The sequence below is a fragment of the Pelobates fuscus genome, chromosome 10 (assembly GCF_036172605.1).
Source record: "Pelobates fuscus isolate aPelFus1 chromosome 10, aPelFus1.pri, whole genome shotgun sequence".
Lineage (NCBI taxonomy): Eukaryota > Metazoa > Chordata > Amphibia > Anura > Pelobatidae > Pelobates > Pelobates fuscus.
Genome location: NC_086326.1, coordinates 106,610,497 through 106,625,025, shown reverse-complemented (window position 1 = coordinate 106,625,025; position 14,529 = coordinate 106,610,497). Strand labels below are relative to the sequence as shown.

Below are 14,529 nucleotides of genomic sequence, written 5' to 3'. Positions count from 1 at the left end.
ATCTGTAAAAGGGTCAGTAGATGCTGTTGATTATGGTAAAAAAAAAAAAAAAAAAAAAAGGTCATCGGCAGATAAGTGATGGAATGCAGCCCCTGCCCACATGAGTGCTGGGAACTGAAGGATAAAAGGTCATCATTGTGACTGAGAGAGTGGTAGGACGAAAAAATGAGACAGCATGACAAGATACGAGTTTAAAAAAACAAAACAAACGGGACAGAAAATGGCAAAATATTGATACAGCATGTAGATGCACAGAATTACTACATACAAAATTCATCTGATCATCTCAATTAAAATATAACCGGCCACACAAATCGATTATCACTGATCGATTAATAGATACGTATAGAGATAAAACCAGATAAATCCACTATCAGCGATCAAAAAACTAAAATAATGTGTAAATTTGAAAATTAAAATTAACGTTACATTAGCCACAATTTGCTAATAAAAAAAAAATCTGAAACTACACCTACTTCCTATAAACTAACGATTATTACGAGAGTTCTAAACACGACATGGATTAGCAAACACCATTTTTTTTTTTACATTGTCTCCAACATAGGAGCCATTTTGTTGGAGATACTTGCATAGGTCTGTATTATTTATAGAGATGTGACGACAGTTGCCGCCAGAGATCGATTTCCAGTGCTGGACACTTTTTTTTTTTTTTTTTTTAATTTTTAAGGAACCTAGTAAAACACCGTGTTCCACAGTTTAGAACGAACGTTTTGCCACATCGTATCTCCTCCTCTGACGTCATCAGTGGCAGTATTACATTGTGCTTCCCCTTCCTCTCCCTTATATCCCAGGACCGAATGGTGTTTTGGTGATCTAGAGGTGAACTCCTTTGCTCTTTCATGATGAAATTCTAAGGTAAAAAAAAAATAAATCATAAAATAATGGTAATCTAGTCTCTCCAAACAATTCGGTGTCTAGATGTTTTGCAATTATACCTTCCCAAATGGTGCAATGGTAGATAACTGGCAGGGAAACACTGGGACTGAAAGGAATATCAAAAGACCCTGAACATCAAGATAAATATTCAGGGTTATTCATAAAAGTGAGAAGTGTCTTGAATTTAATGTAAACTTGAAATTTATGGCCAAAATGGAAAAAAAAAATCACCAAGTCTGTTATATTCCAGTTTGGCTACTTTGACCTTAAATGTGAAATTCACTCTTTAGTGAACAGTCCTGATTGTCTGTGGCAGCTTTAGTTGCCCAATGGTAGCTGTCACCAGAGCAAATATATTTTATACTATTCCAAATGTTAATTACCTTCCTGTTGCATACTGTTGGGGAGGGTGTATGTATGTATGTTATGTCTGTGTGTGTGTATATATATAATATATATCCAAATAGGTTATGGTGGGGAAAAAATGTGATTGAAAACCCCTTCCACCTGAAGTATGTGGATAGTTAATACAATGCTAAACAAAAATCTGCACACCAGTCAAGCCATAAGACTTGCTTTTCCCACAGAAATCCCAAAACTGCAGTGATGTTACAACCGCAAAGGATTCTGGGTGGGCATATGCAAATTAGTTTAACAAAGCATCACATTTTTGCCTCATTCCATTTTAAACATGGATTCCTTTTCATTTGTGTTTGCAGTATTCAACTGCTTGGAACACAATTTAGGATAAGATGCAAAACCAGTGAACCACTCATGGACAGCTGTTTCGTTGTTAATGCAACTCTTCAGCATGAGGTTGGTTACTGGTCTGCTTTATTGAGGCTTGGTAGTGCTTGGGAAGCAAAATCCAAATAGGTTATGGTGGGATTTACTAGTGTAGATTATAGTGTCGTCTGTGTACATGTGTACACTTGAGGATTTGCAGACGGTAGGCAGATAATTTATAAATAAGGTTAATAACAGGGGGCCGAGTATGGAGCCTTGGGGAACACCACACTTGACTGGAAAAGGGAGGGAAGCGCTATTAGAAATGGCCACATATTGCAATTGGTCTGAAACATACGATCGAAACCAGGTTAGTGGACGATCACCAATGCCTGAGTTTTTAAGTTTTTGCAAAAGAATGCCATGGTCTACTGTGTCAAAGGCCTTGGCAAGATCAAGGAAAATAGCTCCAGTTAAGTCTCCTTGTTCCATGCCAATTTGGATGTCACTGCAAACTTATATATACAGCTTGGCTCTTTCCTCTGCAAATGTAAATTAATTAAATACCCTCATAACCACACTCTCCCGCGAACCCAAACGATTATTTCACACATTTAACTCTCTTCTTCACCCTATTGTTCCTCTTCCACCTACTAACTTGACCGCCTCACACTTTGCAACTCACTTCACTGACAAGATCTCTACAATCAGGGAAGAGATCTCTCATCTTTCTTCTTCCCCTTACAATACTTCCCCTTACCTCACTCCCTCTGCTGTTCTATGTTCAGTCGCACCTGCTACAGCGGAAGAGGTTTCTGCCCTGCTCCTTAGATCCAACTCCCTCGCATCTCATCCGTACTCTGTCTTCTTCTCTTTCTCTACCTCTCAATTAAATTCTCTCTCTCTCTCTCTCTCTCTATCCTAATTCTCCTTGACCTTTCTGCGTCTTTTGACACTGTTGATCATAAACAGCTTCTTCTCATCCTCCGTAATATCTGTCTACAAGATGTTGCTCCTCCTACCTCTCCCAGCCCTCTTTCAGTATTTCTTTCTCTGGCTCTGCTTCTTCTCCGAAACTCCTCTCTGTTGGTGTCCCCCAAGGTTCAGTCCTTGGTCCCCTACTGTTCTCTATACTGCCTCCCTTGGTAATCTCATTAGCTTCCAGTATCATTTCTATGCAGGTGACACGCAAAGCTACCTATCCTCTCCTGATCTCTCCCGGTCCCTCTTGACTAGTGTCTCTGACTGCCTCTCTGCTATTTCTAACTGGATGGTTGCCCACTTCCTTAAACTCAACTTGACCAAAGCTGAAATTCTGGTCTTTCTGTGTCAAAGTCAAAGGTGCTACCATCCGCTCCATCACGCAGGCTCGCTGCCTATGTGTTCTCTTTGACTCCGACCTCTCCTTCATGCCTCGTGCAGTCTATCGTCAAATCCTGTCGCTTCCATCTCAAAAACATTGCACGTATCCGACCCCAGATGCGACTAAGGTGCTGGTCCATTCCACTGTCCTTTCTCGCCTTGACTACTTTAATCCACTTCTGAGTGGTCTTACATGCTCCCAACTTGCGCCGTTACAGTCCATAATGAATGCGGCGGCGAGGCTCATCTTCTTGTAAAGCGCTCCGGAATTTGTTTTTGCTATATAAATAATAACAATACATGTTTGGGGGATTGGAGAACTATATTCACTCTGGGGAGTGCTATATCACAATACTCCCCTGAGTATAATCACTAGCTCTTATAAGAGCTGTTCCGTGTATGCTCTCTGGACTAGGAGAGGTCTACCCACTGGAAGCGGGATCCTAGTCTTGGTTCCAGGGTGGGTGGAGGACAGCGAGACCCCAACCAAGCTGCGGCGGTTTGTGGGGTTTTCGGTGGTTATGGTGTTCCAGTGCAGTGCTTATGGTGCTCACAAGAGGTCCCTGGTTGGGGTGCCAGGCGGTCTGTCACATTGGTGGCAGTGGTGGGATGGCTTCCTAGTGATTATAGAAGCATCCTGGAGACACCTGTATTGTTGGATTTATAATTGAGGGCAACGCTAGAATTCGTAGAGCGAGCTAGCCCCCGGGTAGCATCCCCATAGGAGGAGGAGGAGTTCCAGTGGAGACTACAAGGCGCACTGGCACAGGAGTGTGGCCCTGTTTCAGCCGAGGATGAACTGGTATGGAAAGATGTGGTACGACGAGAGCTCTGGCACGAGGCACTGGAGCAGTCGTAAGCTCAAGGGGGAAAGAGCCTTCCCAGTTCAGATCTGCGCAGACAGAAGCAAACAGTGCTGAGGTTGCCTTTACTGAAGGATCCGCCCCGGGAAGAGTGGATCATAGAATTCCAGCGGCTGATCAGGAATGAACTGTGGCTGGATGAGGCATACCGGGCGCTACAATGGTACTCTGTACAGAGGTGCCCGTGGATGGATAAGAGTGATGGTCCAGAGGGTTATGACTATGATGGCCCTGGTCTACCATGGGATGCTATTGAGGAGGACAGTGATTTCAGAAGCACGGATGAGTATAGATATTGGGATATTCTGGAATACCGTATGGACACGCTGGAGCTTCCCAGTACTGGTCCCAACCAGATATCACCCGTCTGGTCGCTATAGAATGGGAACTGGAGCAGGAATACCAGAACCTAAGAGAAGCAGTTCATTACCAGGCAGCGTTACCGGGAGTCGAGACAGTCGGTCTGACTCCCCAGCGGCTGTATGGATTAAAGGGAGAAGAGACAAACCCCAGCGGCAGCCGGAGTTACAGGGGGAGGAGAGGGTTGGTCCCTCTACCCTGCAGCAGAAAGTGTCCTGGGGAGCAGAGGCAGCCGGCCTCACCCTCCAGCAGCAGCCAGAGCTACCCGAAGTAAAGGACGTCATAGACTTGTCCTGGGAAGACCCCCAGACGGCAGGTGGAGATGGGACCGAGGTCTCTCCACCAGCCCTACAGGGATGCTGGGCAGCTGGTCCAGATCCCCAACTACAGCTGGAATTACCAGGAGTAGGGACAGTCGGACCTACCCCCAGCGGCAGTGTACCATGCAGGGAGAGGAGACAACCGGTCTCACTACCCAGCACCAGGCAGAGTCACAGGGAGAGGAGATTGTCGGTTCCTCATCCCAGCAGCAGCAAGCAGCCCTGGGAGTGGAGACGGTCGGTCCCACTACCCTGCACCAGGCAGTGTTACCGGGAGGTGAGACAGTCGTTCCTACTCCCCAGAGGCAGCTTACCGGATTTACACTATTATCTTTCTCTGTTTAATTTTTTCCTTTACATATATTCATATGAATTGGATGTAACATAAAACCCTTGTAAGGAAAGGACCAGCCGACCCTTGTTTAGGGTAGGTGTTCAATCCATTTATCTAACGCTCCACTCTCAAGGTGAACTGCTTTTGGCTCTTTTCCCGTTTTCTGGTGTTTTGTATTTAGGGTGGGTGAGACTAATCCCCACTAGAGTGTTGTAGCGTCACTGTATTTAATATCTCTGTAACATTTAAGCGCCTATATCATACAGTTATTTTGTGTACTTACAACTTTATGCCTGTGAGCACAAGGGAGATCGGGGGTGGCGGACACACACTCTGCAGCATGGGACAGACAGGACAAAGCCGGACACCCGAGAGCTACAGATCAAGTACTCGGTTGTGGGTGGGCTACTCGACTAACTCAGGTACCGACCGGCAGGAAGTCAGGTACCTAGTTAGTTTTCCCTTGGGAAGGAAGATATGTGAGGAAAGTAACCTCGCCACTGGCTTTTGAAGGGGCCTGTTTGACAGCCTCCTACCCTTTGACCATGGCCCCTGTGTTAAACCCTGATTAAAACCACTGTGTGTGCCTTTTTGGATTTGTATGACCACACTTCGAACTTTTGAAGCGGCACTTCGAATTACCGAACATCCCTTTCCTGTGTCTCCAGGGATCAATGGGAAATACCGCAGCAACTTGATACCTCAGTGCATTTCTTTTAAGAGCCTGAGCTTCTCCAATAGAATCTCATAACTTTCAACCAATCACTGGATGGAGTGATAAATAACTCTCCTAAAACTCATACCCAAACACTAGACAAGGTTTAGTGGTAGTAGAAGACAAAACATTGATGTTTTATTAGGAACAAAATTTATACAACACAAAAAGTTACAAAAAGGAGGGACAAATAAGTAAAATAGTGCAGGGACATGATGATGGAGTGCAATGACAAAGTGGAAAAGATCGGTCATCCCCTAAGCTAGCTACCATGCAACAGACAAAGAGTCTAGTAACAACACCTACCAAAATGTCAGTAGGCAGTCACAATATCGCTTTCCAGTTTTTATGCTTGTAGCCAGTTAACATTACCTGCGGGTCCCTGGTATGGCTCTGGAAAGTTTACTAGTGTGTCCATAAAGACCTGCAGGGATTGGTGGGGTTACATTTGTTTACAGCACTTAGGATTTTCTGGTCAGCGTACCATGAGATGGAGGCTTGAATTTTAACCCCTTAACGACGAGTGACGGACAAGGTCCGTCACTCAGGGGATTGCCTTAACGACGAGTGACGGACCTCGTCCGTGACCCATTAAAATTAACCCCAGATCGCCGCAATCGCGGCGATCACGGGGTTAATGGTGCTCCGGGTCTGCCTCTGTATTAGAGGCAGACCGGGAGCACCGACTCACGCTGTCCCAGCACATGTGCCCGCTCTGACCGCATGTCAGAGCGAGCACATGTGCTCAGTATACTCACCTTCCGCCTCCCTGCACTTCCGGGTTCACTGTGAAGTGCAGGGAGACGGAGCAGTGCTGATCCTGCTCCCTGTAAAAAAATAAATAAAGTTAAATTAAAATCCCACCCCCCTTTACCCAGTTTAATAAATTAACCTTTTCCCTGCCAATTGATCACTGACTAGAGTGATCAATTGGCAGGGATTACATTTTACTATGATCTGATTTTTTTTTTTATTTTTTTTTTAACCCCTGAGGGTTAATTCTTTTTTTTTTTTTTTTTTTTTTTTTTTTTTTTACCCTCAGGGATTACATTTATTTCATTAATTAATTAAAATATTTTAAAATGATAAATTTAGCTAGCTGGGGAGGGTGGAAGTTAGTGGGGAATTGGGGAATTTAGTGTTAGGCTAACTAGGGGTTAACGTTAAAAAAAGTTTTAAAATAAGCTTTAAAAAGTTAAAAAGTTTTAATAACGTTTAAGAAAAAAAAAATCCCTTTACCCAGTCCAAATAAAAGTTAACCCCTTCCCTGCCAGTCGATCACTGCCTACAGTGATCAAAATACAGATCACAGTAATATACTGTGATCTAATTTTTTTTTTTAACCGCTGACGATGAACTTTTATTTATTTTTTTAACCCTCAGGGGTTTAATTTATTTAATTATCTAATTTAAATATTGTATAATTAAATATTTTGCTAGCTGGGGTGGGTGGGAGTTATGGGAAAATGGGGAATTTACCGTTAGTGCTGCTTACTGCTAGTTAGGGGTTAGCGAAAAAAAAAAAAAAATCTTAGAAAAATGTTAAATCCTGTAATCTGTAAAAAAAAAAAGTTTTAAGAAAGTTTAGGAAACTTTAAAAAAAAAATAATAAGCAAAAAAAAGTTAAAAAAAGTTTTAAAAAGTTAAAAAATCCATTTAAAAACGCTCATTACCACTACACCTGAAAAAACTAGAGAAAAAATTATCCCACGCCAAGGTTCAAAATATGCCTTTTGAATTACCCCAGGGTGTATTCTTTAATAAATAGTATGTGTTTGTGGGGAAGTTTCAATAACAAACCATATAAACTACTCCAAATTGGAACATGGACACAGCGTAAAACTTCAAAGTTAGAAAAAAACTGAATGGCTGCGTCTCAAATGTGCCCCTTCAACATCCACATATACCTGGCAAAGGTACATACGGGGGTATTGCTGTACTCAGACCACATAGCTGAGCAACATATGAAGTATTATACAGTGGTAGCACACATAAGGTTTGCAAAATATACTGTGCAAACTCACTTTGTGTGTCAAAAAGGCAGACAAAACGCTTATTACTACTACACCTGGTACAAGCTAGCGGAAAAATGATCCCACTCTAAGGTTCAAATTATGCCTTTTGAAATACCCTGGGATGTCTTCTTTAAGAAATGGTATGGGGTATTTGGATTATATAGCCTGGTAAAATACTCTAAAATGGGACATAGGCACAGCGTAAAAATTTTAAGTTTGGAAAAAAAAATGGAATGGCTGTGTCCCAAATGTGCCCCTCCGATGTCCACATATACTTGGCAAAGGTACATATGGGGGTATTTTTGTACTCAGCAGACATAGCTGAGCAACATATGAAGTATTATACAGTGGTAGTACACATAAGGTTTGCAAAATATACTGTGCAAACTCACTTTGTGTGTCAAAAAGGCAGAAAAAACGCTTATTACCACTACACCTGGTACAAGCTAGCGGAAAAATGATCCCACGCTAAGGTTCAAAATATGCCTTCTGAAATACCCTGGGGTGTCTACTTTAAGAAATGGTAGGCCTTTGTGGGGTAGTTTGAATTTAAAACCTGCGAAGATGCTTGGAAATTGCACATAGGCCCAGCGTCAAAATTTAAAGTTCGGTAAAAACTGATATGGCTTGGTCTCCTATATGGCACTGTAGCTTCACAAAATAGTGCCAAAGACATTCTTTGGGGATGTCTTTTTTCTCAGAAGACTTAGCTGAGCATAATTTGGGGGTTTTGAACTTAGTGGCACATATGAAATATACAAAATGGCCAGCAAAAATGCAATCCGTATGTAAAAAAAAAAAAAAGCACAAAATTATTTTTTATCACATACTTTGGTGTATATATATATTGGTGAAAAAATGGGACCATGTTAAGGCACGTTATGCGATACCCTGGAGTGTCTACTTTTACAAATGGTAGGCCATTGTGTTTTTTTTTTTAACAGTCAAACTACTATAATACCCCAAATGGAAGCATAGGCTCATTAAATCCGTCTCTCAAAATTCTACTGTGAATACTGAAAAGGACAGGTCTCCTATATGGCACTGTAGCTTCACAAAATAGTGCCAAAGACATACAATGGGGGTGTCATTTTACTCAGCAGATGTAACTGAACACAAAATAAAACTTTGTACAGGAATAGCACACACCAACTTTACAAAATACACATCAGAATTTCTTTGTTATAAGTTTGTGTGCCAAACCCCCCAAAAACACAATTTTACTCCAATATTTAGCAGAGATTGGTGGTGAAATGGCTACGTAGAAAGTGTCAAAACAACCTTAGGTAAATAGCCTGTGGTGTCTACTATATATAAATATATACTTTTGTGTGCCAATTTTGTTTTCTTTTATGGCTACTAAGCTTACAAGACAAACATACCAAATTCTAAAATCGCTCCACATTAAAAGTTTATTTTACTCCTTGTGCTTTGTGACCTGTAACTACCAAAAAAAACTTAAAATCCCAGACACATTATATATTCTGTAATTCAGAACAACTAAATGAATTTATTTTTAATTACTTTCCTTAACCTGCACTAATTGTGCACATATTATTATTGCAACATTTTTCCTTTTTTTTTGCATTTTTCTGTATTTGTTTTTATAATAAATAAGCATTTATGTACATATATGTTACATCAAATTAAAGCCCTTTCTGTCCTTTAAAAAACGGTATATAATATGCGTCGGTGCAATAAATTAGTAAAATGCAAATTGCAGTTGAATGCAAACAGCAAAAAATTTAAAAAATGCCGTTGTCATTAAGTGAAAGACAAGCTTCTGAAGCTCTGTCCTTAAGGGGTTAAACACTAAAACATTCATGGAAATAACCCTACTAGTATTGCCAATCCAAATAACACATACCTTTCTAATATATATTCTTCTAATTTGATGTTAACTCTTTGTTGTTCACCACAGTCTGTGTTCATCAGATCTAATCCTTAGGGTGCAGAATGAATTAACCTCTAGAATTACAATTATGTTTCACAGTATTTTATATTTGCACACAAATACACCTGCTGATGTTTTAATGATAAAAGGAACACTCCTACTCCTATAATAACGTAAATGGACACTCTGAACCCCTAACTAAGCACCTAAAGGGACACTCCAGGCACCCAGACCACTTCTGCCCATTGGAGTGGTCTGGGTGCCAACTCCCACTAGCCTTAACCCTGCAACTGTAAATATTGCAGATTTCATAAACTAGAGGGCACTTCCTGGTTTATAGCACAGGTTTTCTGTGATATAGCGTCGCTGAACGTCCTCACACTCTGTGAGGACCTCCAGCATCGCTAAAATCCCCATAGGAAAGCATTGAAAGCATTTTCAGTGCTTTCCTATGGAGAGGTCTTATGCGTGTGCGTGGCATTGCCGCGCATGCGCATTAGGTCGCCGGCGGCAGCGCATGCGCAATCGGTCTCCCCCACCGGATGACGTCGGCAGGGGGCGGAGCGTGGGTGGATCCTCAACCAGCGCCGAGGGACATCGGCGCTGGTTTCTGGTAAGTCACTTAAGGGGTTCTAACCCCTTCAGCAACATGGGATGAGGGGTGGGAGGGAGAGGAATCCTGCAGTGCCAGGAAAACTATTTGTTTTCCTGGCAATGGAGTGTCCCTTTAAGCTTTCTGAAATGCTTTGAGTGTGAAGTTTTTTTTATCCTCTTCAAAAAGTGCAGCTCTGATGGTGGAAATAACTGGTGCCTGGTAAAATGTCAATGTGACTACTTACATTGAGGTTGGAGGGGGCTGCATTGGTCATTGTACTTTGATGTTTCATATAATATGGAGAATTATGTTCTTAAACAGATAGTTAAATATGTTTATGTTAAAGTACTATATTGTATGTGCCTCTGTTTGCTTGGTTTATATAAATATTTATGCTTCAATTTTATTAATTCTGTCTGGGATAGAAAAAAACATTTTTTGTATTCCTAAAAAGAGTGTATTGCCAGTATGTTTATATTTTGTTCTTTTATAAAGAAATTAAAACCACTGCATGAAAGTTTTTTTGTTTTAATTTAAAAAAATTTTTTTTAAGCTTTATACATTTCCAATGAAATCTTTTAGTGGCAAAAGAGTTGCTTGTGGTGAAAAGCAACTATACAGGGACGGGCTAAATAAGTTAACACATACCGTATCTCAGTAATGGCTGTTTTTTATCATGTAAGAAACTTGACCGTTCACAGATATTATTCTGTTGACACAGGTACCCTTGCTGTGATTTGCTTTGTGTTTCTGTGCCCACATTATGGAACCTGCTATTTCCTCATTGGGTCTGCTCTCTGGCTATAACTCCTCTGGGTCAGATGAGGACAATTCCACAGACAAACCATCTGGGTAAGAACTTTGAAGACTTTCATAATGTAACATGTCCAAGCATTATTCTCTCCTTATACCCTCCTTTTTTTTTCTTTCTTCTCTTAGCCATTCTTCAACTGCAGTGAATTTCTTTTCCAGCAATGCTTCTAGTAGTGATGAGGAGAGTGAAGTCCAAAATAAAAAAGAAATACCTCAAAATTCTGTAACAGTGAATTCACCATTGCCCACTGTCCGTCTCCCAGCTCCTCTCCTGGGAAGGCAGGTTGTTGCGGGTCCTGGAGGAGTCTTCTCAAGCACATTCCGCGAGGAACAGGAAGCCCAGTTGAGCGTGTTGGAGCAACACGTAAAGTTGAGTGACAGCAACTGGATGAAACGAGGAGGAGGAGTCTGTTTGGCTTACCAGAAAGATGGGAGGTGCCGTTATGGAACAAAGTGCAGATACAGCCATGACTCTGACTTGATGCATCCAGGCACACAACTAGTGAATAAGGGGAGTGAGCACAATCTTTTGAGAGAAGATGGAGGATGGATGCATAGAGAAGAAAATGTGGAAGGCAACGAGGGAAAGGAATCAGAACTAGACAGAGATGAAAAGCAAAGTCAGAGGGGGAAAAGGAAAAAGCCAGGACTCAGTAACACACTGATTCCTCCCAAAAAATCTATGAAAAACTACAAGGAACAGTTGGCTGCTGAGAGACCATGGGACTTGTAAAAGCCTACAGTCTCAAGATACAGATCATCTGGTTTGATTTTTGTTGAAAGTGTAAGAATGGAATCAGTTAATTATTTAGTAATATTCTCATATTCCCCCAAATTCGATCTGCAAAATGAGAAAGGTTTACATAGTTTTATAATGCTGAATGGGAAAGTGCTCAGGCTGTTGTTAAGTCATATTTATTGTAATTGATTTCTGCATTAACGGATCATTAGCTTATAAGTAGAAGTGCATACTTCTGGGAAGTCAATGTACTACACAACTGATTTACTAAAGAGCAATATGTTTTGCTACCACTTCTCATGTATATACCCTCCGAGTTTCTTTTAACACAGTTGATTAACCGAATACAAAACTGCAATGTTAATGAAAATATCTTTCTTTTTGCCACCCATGAGTCCTTGTTCATAATTTCTAACTGATGGTTTTATTCCAATGGCATGCAAGGTAAATTAGTAAAGTATGCCAGTGTGATTATGTAAATATCTGAAAAGGAGCCGTTTAGTAAATCTGGTGGCCCTGGTGCAAGAATCTTTTGGGGCCCCATCTAACACAAGCATGGCCTAGAGGTAGATCTTCATCTGTCGAACAACTCCCAATGCTTTTCCAGCTGGGGATTTACCATATGCCCAACCTTGCAGAGCTGTATCTGTGAACAGTGTTTATTTTTTAATGTAAGCATGTTTTGTGTGTTTGAATGTAGTTTGTACTGTTGGCATTTGAATGTAGTTTTAGTTTGTCTGTACTGTTGCTATTTAAAAGCAATGGTGTACTTGTGTTTAGTATTTGTAGGTAGAGTTGGCGTTTTCTGGGATATACGCACATACAGACACACACACACACACACACACAGAGATAATAAATAACATACTAACAAAGACAAAGATCACAATTTACATATTTTTACCGACTCCCCTTCTTCCACATGTTTTGGTGCAGGAGGGCGGTTTCCAGGGGGTGCAGTTAAATCTGGCTGAGTCTGATGGGTGTTTTGTCCAGGCTTTCCTCCTCTTAGCTGAACTACCCTCTCTCCCTGTCACGTGCAGCTCGTTGGTAAGCTGGGAGAAAGTGCATACCATCCAGGCAGCAGTGTATGATATACTGTAACTCCTAGAGTGAACACGTTAGGTGTTGTCAGAAGATATGCAAGTCACCTGGGGTTAATCACTGCCTTTTTCATTATTATTTATAAGGTGCCAACAAATTCTGCCACACTGTACAATAGTGCACTGGTACACACAGCGGTAACGTGGTCTCTACTATTCCAAATTAATACTTCCATATATGCTTCTGCTTAGGACCCTCATTTATCCATAGGGCACCCATGTGAGGAACAGCACAAGACACCAATGAAGGCTGGAGCCTGTTTCCTAGTTTCTCAACCTGTGGTGCGCATACCCTAGGCGGTATGCGCACCACAGACCAGGGGGTTACCCAAGAGCAGGCTGGCTGTCCATCTTAGCATCCCTCAGGAGGTGGCCGACTGGGGATCTTCCAGCACTGGTCACTTGCTCGCCCTGTGGTGATACCGGGTGGCATCACTAAATGGTGCGCGAGGCAGCTGTGCTGCAAGAGCACAGAAATTACACAAGCCCCACACTTCTCCATGAAAATGAACCCCACTGTATCCCAGGGAAAGGATCCACTCCAGCTCTCCAAGAGGTAGAGAAGCTGGGTGGACTTAAAAAAACTAATTGTGTGTGTGTGACAGAATGTATGTGTCAAAAGAGTGCATGTGTCTTTCAGTGAGTGTCAAGTCAGTAACCATGTGTGTACCAGTGCCCCCTATTTGCAAATGTGTGTGTGTGTGTGTGTGTCAGTGTCCTCTGTGTGTATCTATATGTGTAGCAGTTTCCTTTGTGTGTGTCGTGGAGCTTCAATACTCGACCAGGGTATCTCTGCCAAAAGCATCAGTCGAAACTTGGTAGGAATGCCTTTATTGGTCACAGTACATACATTTATATGCAGGAGATCATTAACTAAAACAACACAGGCCCCGCCCAGGCGCCTCTGTGTCAGGGAGGAAACTAGATTGAGAACCTCTAATCTGATTAATCTCCAGACATCATGGGCACCTTAACATAATACCTTACTGTAACGGACCGTTTCAGCAGACAAGGGGTTAAAATCGTTTAGGCGATAATCCCCTTTGCAAAGACAGGCACAGCTACTGCAGAACACCAAACTCCCGAACTGGATACAAAATAGCACTCCAAACTGGAACCACACGAATAGCTGCTAGCAGACGAACAGGAAAAGCATACATCAGCTTACACTCCTGGCAATCAGTCTCCAACAGCATACAGTGAATCCCCCCCAAGAACGAGACAAGGCTCCGTGTTGAGGGTCAAGCAGTGGTCTGAGGTGCTGGCACACCCAGCCTGGTTTTTATTACAGTTGTTGCAAATACAGGTCCGCCCACAGGGAGGTATAAAACAACCAATCACATCACAGTTACATCCCACATATTCCCTCCCCTTATCCTGAGAGGAAACTCAATTACACATACAGTTAGAACATACTTTCTACCCAACTTTCATAACTCTAAAACCATACATCACATAAAAATACATATCCACAATCAATCCATTCAGGGGAACAACATATTAAAAAATGGCATGAATCAGACCAGGGGTTCAAAAGTTAGTAAAGTATCTTTTAAAAACCCCTGCCAGCATGGCTTTCCGGCTCAGACCGGTTTTACAGAGCCCTCTCTCCTGGAGACAATGGAGAAGTAATCCAATTACCTCCCAGGACAGGGACCAGACTCCATTATGCACATGGGGACACAAAGACAGTAAAACACTTTAAAATACATAAAGTCACCTTTTACACATAACACACAGACATTTCACATATCCCCAGATAGCTGGGATCTGAGCGCACAAAACTACCGAAT

At 41.9% G+C, this 14,529-nt stretch overlaps 1 protein-coding gene across 2 annotated transcripts; it reads left to right on the top strand.

The window, feature by feature from the left end:
• Positions 1-614: 614 nt before the first annotated feature.
• Positions 615-13,861, top strand: LOC134575447 (uncharacterized). Of its 2 annotated transcripts, XR_010085664.1 has the most exons (4): positions 615-876; positions 10,803-10,933; positions 11,021-12,670; positions 12,714-13,861. XR_010085664.1 is itself a non-coding variant. In XM_063434745.1 (3 exons), exons 2-3 carry the CDS (start codon positions 10,845-10,847, stop codon positions 11,625-11,627), a joined length of 696 nt encoding a protein of 231 aa, XP_063290815.1. In that variant the 5' UTR covers positions 615-876; positions 10,803-10,844; the 3' UTR covers positions 11,628-12,702. The 2 variants fall into 2 exon arrangements, 1 of the variants encoding a protein (XP_063290815.1); XM_063434745.1 differs by lacking the exon at positions 12,714-13,861 and having other exon boundaries at positions 11,021-12,702.
• The last annotated feature ends 668 nt before the right edge of the window (positions 13,862-14,529 follow it).

Bases quoted from the DNA above. Each gene is read 5' to 3' on its own strand.
- LOC134575447 (XM_063434745.1), top strand. From the start codon at position 10,845: ATGGAACCTGCTATTTCCTCATTGGGTCTGCTCTCTGGCTATAACTCC. The intron at 10,934-11,020 runs GTAAGAACTTTG...TTCTTCTCTTAG, and splicing joins TCCACAGACAAACCATCTGG to CCATTCTTCAACTGCAGTGA.